This window comes from Ochotona curzoniae, unplaced genomic scaffold, assembly GCF_017591425.1.
Source record: "Ochotona curzoniae isolate NIBS_2020 unplaced genomic scaffold, NIBS_Ocur_1.0 contig_3819, whole genome shotgun sequence".
In the NCBI taxonomy this organism is placed as follows: domain Eukaryota; kingdom Metazoa; phylum Chordata; class Mammalia; order Lagomorpha; family Ochotonidae; genus Ochotona; species Ochotona curzoniae.
The window spans coordinates 58,281,069-58,292,431 of NW_024466004.1; the positions used below are offsets into that span (position 1 = coordinate 58,281,069).

The window sequence follows — 11,363 nt, forward strand, 5'->3', positions numbered from 1 at the left end:
TGTTTTTGAATCAGTGACTCTGATGAGGAATTTAAATCTACAGACACTCTAGGTGTGCTGTGTATGATGCGGTTCAGAGTAAAGTGCTGCTTGGAGGGGTCAGCTTAGCCCCAAGGGGCTTGTGCCATCTAAGAGAGTGGTGAGGGGAAGATGGGGTCATTCCAGGATGAGCTTCACCGCCAAGCCCAGTGACTGCCCGTGGACCGCACAGAGTCACCTGACAGGGGCAGGTCCTCCATTTCTTCCTCTGCCAAGTGTAATGATACCATTTAGAGACCCGAGGTCCTGCTGAGGGGTGCGGGTGTGGGTGAGAATGTGCCAAAAAAGTGAGGCTCCCCTCCCTCAGTGCCTCAGGCATCTCACAAGCTACACTTAGGGGTCCTTGCCCTCTTTCTCCCTGCAAATTAGCCCTTGAGCACCGTGCAAAGGGTAGTAGTTAATATTCACACACATTATTTGTGAATTTTAATAAGGCCTGTAAAGTAGTTCCGGGCTTCTTGGATGAAACAAACACTGAACATGAAATTATATATTAATAGAACCTCTGACATGCCCTTTAGGGGGAATAAATCATAGTGTTGATGACCTCTTCCTGTGCATCCCATAATTTCTGCAGTGTGAGTGACCACTTGTTTTCTCTGGAGAGTTTTATTCACTATATGGTTAGGACCCTTAGTATGAAGCAGAAAATTTAGTAACCTGTTGCATATTCTTCTGTCATGGCATTGGTTATGGAGGGAAAGAGGCAAAACAGGAAGTGTTAGCATACCTGTGAAAGCAAACCCAAGCTTTGCAGTAAAGGAGTTTACCCAATGAAAGCATAGAAGGTCCACCAGAGGGGTGTATGGCAGGAGGGAAATCGGGTCATCTCTGAGTGAGAGTTTCCCAAGAAATAGACAAAGAGTACTTTGGAGTCTGTAGTGTTTGCTCATCAGCCTGTCTGCCTCAGCTCTCTGGAGAGGAAAGCGGCAGGGTTCCGTGCTGGGTCACTGCCTTCTCCACCACCTGTGGCACTGAGTGGTTGACTTAGTTCCTATATCAGGGAAAAGACCACAGGTCAGGGTCTGAGGTCAGTTGTTGGGCATGTGGGATATGTTCACAGCAGTCGGTGTTCGACTGGAGACAGGGAAACCTGGAAGTGAAAGATCTGTTTCTAAAAGAGAAACCCAGTATATTGGGTAAGGATGGAGGAGGTAGTATTAGTTTTGGCTGCTTTTTTTGACTCAGTATTTCAACTGGTGTCTTCATTTTTGCCTAACGTGATCCTAAAAATCATTTATAAATTCTCTGTTAATGCGTTTGCTCTGTGAGGAAAGGTAAGTAGGTTGCTTTTCCAAAAGCAGAATGACAGAGTGAGAGAAGATCTTTGATCTTCTGGTTCATTCCTCAGATGGGTGTTAATAGCTGGGACTGGTCAGGGCTAAAGCTAGGAAAGTGGAATTCCATCTGAGCTTCCCACAGGGTGGTAGGAGCCCACGACTTCCTGGCACATGAGGTGGGAGCTGATCAGAAGTAGAGTAACTGGATATGAACCAGTACTCCAATCTGGTATGCTAGTGTCCCAAGCAGCAGTTTAAGCTACTGTGCCACAATACCATTCCCCAGATTGTTTTTTTAAAGGTTGAAAGATTGGCAGCTTTCATTTATCATTAAGGAAAAACTTATTAACTTGAAGAATGTAGCATTGGGGCTGCTGTTGTGGCGTAGTAGATAGTCATTGCTTGTGAGTGATACCAGCATCCCATATGGGCACTAATCCATGTCCTGGCTTCTCTGCTTTCAGTCCAGCTCCCTGCTGATGGCTGGGAGAACAGTGGAAAATAGCCCAAGTGCTTAGGTCCCTGCTCCCATATGGGAAACTGAAGGGAAGCCCCTGGCTTTGATCTGGTCCACTATCTACCAGTGTGGCCATTTAGGGAGTAACCAGCAGCTGGAAGATTGTCTCTGTCTCTCCATCTCATTGTATCTTGGACTGTTAAATCTTTTTTTTTTTCTTTTTTTAAATATAGAAAACTTCCTGAATTTAAATGCCGAGATCCTTAGCATATACTTATTATAGAAAGGAAGAAAAGTGGCAGTTTATTTTCTTATGGGGAGAAATAAGGAAGTCATACTGTGATAAAATATTGATAAGTCAGTATATATGTGTTTTCTCTTAAGTAATTTTAAACCTGCAAGAGCAACGATAATATCTGGGCTTTTTAGACTTCACTGTTAAAAGATTAACAAAGGGAGAGGACGATGGGCCTATCTGCAGGGACCACACACAGCGAACTGAGAGTGGGAGCCTGTCCTTCTCGGATCCGTTTCTTCTGCCCGTAAGCATACTCAGGGAGGTGATCACGAGACCGGCTGCAAGCTGTGGCACTGCAATGTAATTCTTCAATGCAGTTGCAACACAGCAGGTTATATGCGGTTGTTTGGAAATGACCTTAATTATAGGTACCGCTCAAAAAACTACTTTATTAGGAAAACATTTGTATAAATAAAAAGGGGCATTAGAGAAATTTTGGCAACAAAGACATGCCATTAGCTGTTTTGGATTGACATAATTTTCCATTTAGCCGAAAATGAGCACTTTGGGTGGGCATTTGATGTAGTGGTTGGGTTGCTGTGTGGGTCATCGTGTTCCATGTTAGGAGTGCCTGGTTTTTCTGACTACTTTCCTTCCTGTTCAGTGTACAATTAACATGCTCCCTGGGAAGGAACAGATGACCCAAGTGCTAGGGTCGTTGCCATCCACGTGGGAGGGCCCGTACTGTGTTCCTGGCTCGTATATTCAGTATGGCCTACCTGTGACTCCCAAGTGTTACAGAACATTTGGGAGAGACCCAACAAATGGAAGACCGACCTGTCCCTCTCTCCCCTGCAGTCTATCTCCTGCTCTCTGTCTCAAATGAAAGGGGGAAAAAGTCATTAAGTAACAGAAAGTATTTTAATTAAAAATTTGAAACTTGGACCCGAGTTCCTGGTTTCTTGATAGGAGGCCTTTATGGTTCAATATTGTGCTTGTCATTTATCTGAAAGTACTGAAAATGAGCATATGGATGCAGAAGTACAGGCACCCAGCAGAGTCCAGTGATTTGTGGCCCCTTAGGCCTTGAATTAGCTCCTAGGGAAGATGCCCTCAACAAGCCAACTTGAGCCTCTAAAAAAGGATTCACAGTGGGCATCCTCAAGTCTCTTCTCTTTGGAACCTCACTAACAGAAAGTGGCCTCACAGCTCTCATTTAGCCTGTCCTTTCCTTGGGCTTGTCTCCTTCCTGTGCTCTGCTAACAATTCATTTAGCCTTTTTGTTTGTACTTGTTTGACCTGGAGTACCCTTTATATCTTTTTTTTAAAAGATTCATTTATTTTATTGGAAGGCAGATATACAGAGAGGGAGATTCAAACAGAAAGATCTGTCTGCTGGTTTACTCCCCAAATGGCTGCAATGACCAGCATTGAGCCGATCTGAAGCCAGGAACTGGAAGCTTCTTCTGGGTCTTCCACGTGGGTTCAGGGTCCCAAGACCTTGGGCCATACTCCACTGACTTCCCAGGCTGAAAACAAGAAGCTAGGTGGGAATTGGAGCAGCTGGGACATGAACCAGCACCCATTTGGGATCTTGGTGCTTGACACTTATGTTCTTTATAGATTCTTGGCTGTTAGTTTTGCCTTGTTCAGTTAAGCATAAGTGAATGTCCAATACAGAGTGTTTGGGGTGGAACTCTGTGTAACCAGCAAATGGGCTTCCCGTGGTGGGCCGCCTCAGTTGACTTTGTGTGTGTGACATGCCTGGGCCCAGAGAGCTGCTACTGGGCCTTTGCACACTTGGTTTTGCTTCTTGGCACCTGCTGCTCTCTGTTCCCAGCCTATGTGTTCTCCTGTTCACCTTTTCTCTGCTTACCAGCTGCTTTTCTCCCTCTTCTGCAGTTGTGTGAAAGGGTTGCTCTTTTATCAGCACTGTCATTCAGTCAACCCTTTTTCTCCCTGTGAAGACCTACTGCCTGCTGGAACAATGATATTATCTTCATTGCTTTCGATTGTTCTGGTGGCGTCTTTCCCAAAAGAGTTTGCAAGTCTTTCCAGCTGCAGCCCGCATGTAGAGGAAAGTTGTGATTTTGCTTGGAGTTTTCAGTTAGCTGCAGTCCACAGAGACCAGTCAGTGTCTGTGCTGTAGGGAAAGGTTCATTTTGGATGGATTCATTTAACTTTTATAGTCATAGGACTTCGTTAATCATGGAAGAATGCTCTTTTGAAGACCAGGTTTCTTCATTTATGTGATGGCAGAATGACACAAATGGTTCATCTTCTGGTTCTTTCCCTGAATGACTGGGGCAGACTGAAGTCGGGTCCCAGGAACTTCATTTAGCAGATTCATATGAATGGCAAGGACCCAAGCACCTGAGCCATTTTCTGCTGCCTTCCTGGGTGCATTAGCAGGAAGCTTGATCGAAAGTGAACTGAACCAGTGCTGCAGTATGGGATGTGGGCCCTAACCTGCTGCACTATGCATCCACCTGTACAATTATTTTCATATGTGTGGATATCTATAAGTGGGGTGACAAAGTCAAGTCAAAAGGTTCCATTTCTTTTTTGAGAAAAAAATTTTTTTAATTAATTTATTTTTATTGGAAAGGCAGATTTACAGAGAGAAGGAGAGACAGAGAAAGGTCTTCTGTCTGCTAGTTCAAATGGGTGCAGTGGCCGGATCTGAGCCGATCCAAGGCCAGGAGCCAGGAGCTTCTACTGGGTCTCCCACATGGGTACAGAGTTTTAGTTTTAAGGCTTTGGGCCATCCTCTACTGCTTTCCTAGGCCAGAAGCAGGAAGTGGGAAGGGATGTGGAATAGCTGAAACATGAACTGGTGCCCATATGGAATCCCATTGCTTGCAAGTCTAGGATTTAGCCACTGAGCTATCACACTGGGCCTAGAAAAATCTCACTGTTTTTCCAACAATATTTTAGACTTTGTTTCTAATTTTTGTTTTATTTATTTATTTGAGAGTCATAGTTACAGAGAAAGAGGGAGGCAAGCCTGAAAGAGATAAAGAGGTCTGCTATGTGCTGTTTCACTCCCCAGGTGGCTGCAACAACCAGGGCTTGGCCAGACTGAAGCCCAGGAGCCAGGAGTTTCATCTAGGTCTCCCATGTGGGTGGCAGGGGTTCACACTTGAACCATCCTCTGCTGTTTTCCCCAAGTGCAGGGAACTGGTTTGGAAGTGGAGCGACTGGGACATGAATCATCACCCATAAGGGATACCAGCGTGACTGATGGTGGCTTTACCTGCTATGCCACTGTATCTCTCTGATCTTTCAAAATGTATAAGCCAGGGCCAGCATTTGGTGTAGCATGTAAAGCAAGCCAAAGGCTATCCTTGTCCTAAATTTATGAAGTATTGTCAAAGCTTAGTTTTCTAAGCGTTATTCTTGAACTGTAGTTCCCTTGAATAAACACATTTTGGCAAGGGTCAAAGTAGCGTTTCTTTCCCCCTGTTTCACAAAGGTTGCTCTTGAAGAAATCTGGTTGCAGAACGCCTCGGATTGAACTGGAAGAGATGGGACCCTCACTGGATCTGGTTCTGAGGAGGACACACTTGGCATCAGATGACCTTTATAAATTATCTATGAAAATGCCCAAAGCTCTCAAGGTACACAAGCCACAGTGTACAGTCATTTATTTGCACAGTGCATTTTTTTTTTTCACAAAATGAAATTGTGTGTTATTTATATTAAAGAGATCCATAAAATACATAAAATTAGACTTTCAGAATCAAGAAAATGAAAAAGAACCAAATAGGCCAAGCACACAGTGTAATCATAAGAACTGCAAAAGACAGATGTCCAGTTTGCCTGAGAACTTGCTGGTAGGCAAGACTGCCATCTCCAGAAGAAAGAATCATCTGGGCATTATGGAGCCCAGGCTTAAAGCACAGAGTATATAAACAACATGTGCGTTTAGCATGTTCTCTGTTGGAAAGGTTTGTCTAGAATGCCAGGAGAGATTGAAACGATAGTCACAGTTTCTTAAGCCAGGGTAGGAATTCTCTCAGCTTGGCCATTGGTAGTATAGACTGTAGTCATCTCAAAGTGTGTTTGGCAGTTGACCTGACAGCTTACCCACCCTTTAAACTGCTTGTTTAGAATATGCATTTTAACAAGATCCTCACGTGCACACTTAAAGCACACTTAAACTTGAGAAGAAGGTATATGGGGATGAATGAGGGCGCTTCAAAATATTCTTGGTAAAGCAGATAACTTTGAATTCCATCTCCCGTAAACTTATTGAAGCACCTTAATTTAATCTTTGACTTTGGAGGGTTGCTCTCTGATGGAAATTATTACTGACACGGTTGTTATGGACTGAGCTTTTTCTACTTCATAATAGAAGCTTATTAAATGTACATGTACATGCATATCTACATGTATGTGTATTCTTATTTCATAGCCAAAGAAGAAGAAAAATATCTCCCATGACACTTTTGGTACAACTTATGGGAGGATTCATATGCAGAAGCAAGACCTAAGCAAGCTACAAACCAGGAAAATGAAGGGGTTGAAGAAGCGACCTGCAGAAAGGACAAAAGAAGACCAGGAGGGAAAGTCAAAGAGAATTAAAAAAAATTGATGGAATTTGGCCAACCACTGTGGCCCTATTATAGTCTGTTTACTTAAAAGAATTGTCCAGCTTCCTTTTGTTCAGTTTCTGGTAATATTTTATTATATATTTTTATAACATAATATCTTTATATTATTAATAGACAGTAATGTGCTCGTCCTACGTTGGAGACTCCTGCTTGTGGCTTTACTCCCTGGTGAGCTGTTTTTTCTCTGTGATAAGCTGTCTCCTGCCCTCCTAAAACTCTTTTCTCTCATTGGGTGGGTGAGAGAGGTGTGATCTTCACAACCATTGGTGTTATAAAGAAAATTCTGGATGGAGCACTAGATAAATACAGAAAGCCTTGAGCCTTTGAAGGCAGACAGGACCCAAAGGAGCTGTACAAAAGCTTAAGATAAAACATTTACTCCACCTCCCAACATGTGTCTATGGCCTGATTTTTACTTTTTGCTTTCATATTATTTTTCCTGAAGCCATTTCCATTTAAGAGATTGACTTGAGATTTTAAGCTTTGTGCCTTAGAATACAAATGTCTGAAAGGGTGGTCGGCTACCTGATATTGGCACCTTACCTTGCTATGGAGTATTTTTGTTGACTCTGCTACTGAAGTGGAGCTCCCACTTAAGTAGAAGGAGAAAGGAACAGATGACTCAGGTCACAGGGCGCTTCGGGACCTGGTTAGCCCTGGGCTGCTGCAGGTTGTGTTAAGGCATTCACGGAGAGAGGTCAGCCAGGACCTGACTGCTTGTCTTGAAAGGTTCTCAAAGTCAGACCCGGTGTGGTGGCCTAGCAGCGAAAGTCCTCGCCTTGCATGCCCAGGATCCCATATGAGCGCTGGTTCTAATCCCGGCAGCTCCACTTCCCATCCAGCTCCCTGCTTGTGGCCTGGGAAAGCAGTCGAGGACGGCCCAAAGCCTTGGGACCCTGCATCGACGTGGGAGACCTGGAGGAAGTTCCTGGATCCTGACTTCAGATCGGCACAGCACCGGCCGTTGCGGTCACTTGAGGAGTGAATCATGGGACAGAAGATCTTCCTCTCTGTCTCTCCTCCTCTCTGTATATCTGACTTTGCAATAGAAATAATAAATAAATCTTTAAAAAAAAAAAAAGAAAGGTTCTCGAAGTCCATCCCTGTGCTGCGGAACGCAGGAAGAAGCCTATGCTTCCTCCTGTTGGTCTTGCGTACTTGTTTCCCCAGATAGGAGGATTTATATTCCTTCATTCTCTGGCAAATATACATGTTTTTACACATGCAAGCCAATTATGTTATGAAAACACAAACATATATAAACTGTAATTTGTTTGGTGTTGTAGGAATGCCATTCTTTTTCATTTCATGTGAGATCCCCTGTGCTTGTGTGTGCATGTATTTGTGTGAGCTAAGGGCAGATGTGTGAGCAGCAAGCAGAAGCTGGAGTCTAAGTTTTGCTTTGTATCTTTTCCATTCTCATGGGAACCCATTCCTTGGCCAGCATCATGGCAGATGAAGCCACTGCCTGCAGTGCCAGTATCTCATATGTACTGCTCCGCTTCCAGTCCAGCTCCATGCTAATGTGTCTAGGAAAGCAGTGGAAGATGTCTCAAGTGCATGAGCCCCTGAACTTGTGTGAGAGACCTGGAAGAAGCTCCTGGCTTTGGCCTGATCCAGCCCCAGCTATTGTGACCAGAGAAGATGGCAGATTCTCTGTGTAACTCAGGCTTATAAATAGATACATAACTGACCCAAGATCACTTAGGTTTGTTGCTTGATTACGTATTTAGCCAGACCATAATCTTGTGACTGAACCAAGCATTTGTGTATTACGTCTAAATGAGAAGTGGGTAAAAGAATTCATATCCTGAATGAGAACGGAGTCAGCAATGATTAATGCACAGTCCTTCCCCATTCCTGACCCCTGCTTGGTCCAGCTGATGCCTGTGGGGATCTCCGGTCCTTCTCACTGGCCACTTGTGACCTCTGCTAGCACTTCCTGTGTGCTGACTCCAGCCAGACTTAACCAAAGATGGGGTACTGTCTTAGAGTAGTTTTTGGTTGGTTGGTTTTAGTGAATAACCATCTTTTTAGATTTGATACCATGTCCCTCTGTGTCCTATGTGGCTAATATCTGGGAATTGTTGGAGTTTATCATCTTGCTCATAGATGTATTATAGTTAGCAATTGTTGAAATATCTTGGATCCTTGTTCTACCTGCCTATCCAACACATCTTGCCCTCGCCCTACAATAATCAGAAAGTAGATTCCAAGCTCAGGGGCAGGGTCTTCTGGGCAGAAATGGGGGTTAGTTGGGTGTTCCCTCGAAGGCCTGGGTGTTAAAGGCATGGTATCCACGGTCTTAGTGGCACCGAGGGAAGAAATTTTGTGTGGATTGCATTGTTTGAGTGGAGGGCCCATGATCCTGGTGGCTTCATCAGGAGTGGCACAGACATGCTCCCTTTTGCCAAGTGAAGCTTGCCAGCAAGGAAGTCATGCCCTGATGCCCAACTGGGAAGTGGGGCACCAGTCTTAGTGTGTGAACCTGCAGAACCGAGCCAAAGTAAACATATTCTCTATGGAGTGAGCTTCTCCTGGCTATTCTGTTGTGGTGGAAGCAGATTAATACCAGTCAGAGTGGAGCATTTGGAATCAGCAGTCAAAGCTTTTGCCCAGCCAAGATCCGTGCCCCTCAGGATTAGTGCTACTGCAGATTGGCATGGACTCCCAGCTCAGGCTGTATTTCTGAGGGTTCAGACGCAGCCACTGAGGTAAGGAAGGCATGGGGAGCCAGAGCTGGAGCCAGATCAAGACAGGCTTCTCAACCACCTCCCTCATCCATCCAGTTGCCACAGGTGAGATCAGGGATTTTTGGATGGTAAAGCAACCTCTATGATTGTTGTCTCTGAAGATTTTCCATGAAGTTGAGCAGTTTATTTTCCCCATGCCCTCCCTGGCTCTCCCAGTCATTTACCTGACCAAGCAAGTGGCATAAGCTGGGTAGAGGCACTGCTTTAGGGAACATGGTCTCTAACCCTCAAGTCCCGGGATGTGTCTGACTTGGGAAAAGGGCATGGTACTTAGCATTTCCATCCGCCTGGTTCACCGAAAGCTGGTTTATGCCACAAACAGGTCTACACCTCCCTCTGTTTAGGGTAAAGATTAGCCACTAGCAAGTGTGCTTCATGAAGCTGTAGAGTCAGCCCAGAGAAGGGGAGGGTCCAGGCTGGGAGAAGCCGCAGTGTTTGAACCTTGGTGACTGTGCACCCAAAGGAGCCCAGCCACGATGCTCTGAGAGCCCAGCTGAAGTTTGAGAGGACAAGAACCCCAAGCCTGGGGCACACCTATCAGTGGCATGGATCCCTAAGTGTCTTTCCAAAAATACAAAGCATGATGAGTAAGGGTTTGCTCTTGTGGGTAATATGGCGAAGGGTTTCAGCAGGGGATCTGATTAAGCAGATGCAACAGAATTCTGATTTCCGTTCTTAACTGTCAGAGCAGCCTAACTTCAGGGTAGGTTAGGGGTGGTATGGAAAGCACAAGGCCGGTGGAGATGGCTTAGAATCTTATTTCCAGGAAGGTGTAGTCACTTAATTCTGAAGAAACATGTGAATCAGAGCAATACAGGGAACTGGGGACATGTGGGTATCTTGTAGTTTTGTCACAACATTTTGGGAAGCTTATTGCATAGGTGTCTTAGGAGTTCTTGGCTTGGGAGCCACCATGGGTGCCTGGGAGTGAAGAGTTGTCAGTTGATTTCATTTCCTGTCTTTAATAAATGAGGGCTGTGCATACCTGGTCTGGGATACTAGCCACCCAGTGACACATCTAGCTAGCACTCATTACCCTGTTTCAGGCACTGTGGTAGAACTGTGCTGCATGGTATGAGTTTACAACTTAGAATGCATTTTCTTTAAAAAAAAAAAAAAACAAATTTTTCTCTGAATTAAAATGTTTTTTCTGTTTATCAGAAAGTTACAATGACAAAAAAGTCAACTATGAACTCAGCTTTCAGGGATGTATTTTTTACCTCTTGGAGAAGGAATCTTATGTTATTTGGAATTTTTAAGTTTATATTGAAAATATATATTGAAATTTATATTTTTTAATTTATATTTTTTTATTTATATTGAAAAGCAGAGCTGCAGAGAGAGAGAGAGCGAGCAGAGTGACTGGTTCACTTCTGAAGTGGACACAACTGGCGGGGATGGTGAGTCAAGCCAGGACCCAGGAGCTCCATCTGGGTCTCCCTTGGATGTGATAGGGATTCACATACGAGGGCCATCTGTTGCCTTCCCAGGCGCTTAGGCAGGGAGCTAGATTGGAAGTAGCACATCTAGGAATCAAACCCATACTCCAGTGTGGGATGATGGGGTCACAGGTAGAAGCTTAATATGCGACACCGTAACACTAGCCCCAGAAGTGTGTTTTTTTTTTTTTTAAGATTTATTTATTTATTGGAAAGTCAGATATAGAGAGAGGAGGAGAAACAGAGAGGGAGATCTTCTGTCCAATGATTCACTCCCCAGGTGAGCGCAACAGTTGATGCTATGCCAATCCAAAGCCAGGATCCAGGAACTTCTTCCAGGTCTCCCACGCGGGTGCAGGGTCTCAAAGCTTTGGACCATCCTCAAATGCTTTCCTAGGCCACACGCAGGGAGCTGGATGGGAAGTGGAGCTGCCAGGATTAGAACCGGCACCCGTATGGGATCCTGGTGCGTTCAAGGTGAGGACTTTTTAGTTGCTAGGCCATGCCGCCGGGCCCAGAAGTGCGTTTTTGTTAAAGTAGA

The 11,363-nt window shown here is 44.7% G+C and overlaps 1 protein-coding gene across 2 annotated transcripts in view; it reads left to right on the top strand.

Moving 5' to 3' along the window:
* The window catches only part of RPF2 (ribosome production factor 2 homolog), a 34,947-nt gene extending 27,926 nt beyond the window's left edge, over window positions 1-7,021 (top strand). For both annotated transcript variants that reach the window (XM_040983893.1, XM_040983894.1), the window contains exons 9-10: window positions 5,490-5,634; window positions 6,432-7,021. In XM_040983893.1, the coding sequence (XP_040839827.1) occupies window positions 5,490-5,634; window positions 6,432-6,611 (325 nt within the window). In that variant the 3' untranslated portion in view covers window positions 6,612-7,021. The remainder of the gene's footprint in view (window positions 1-5,489; window positions 5,635-6,431) is intronic.
* Window positions 7,022-11,363: the final 4,342 nt, after the last annotated feature.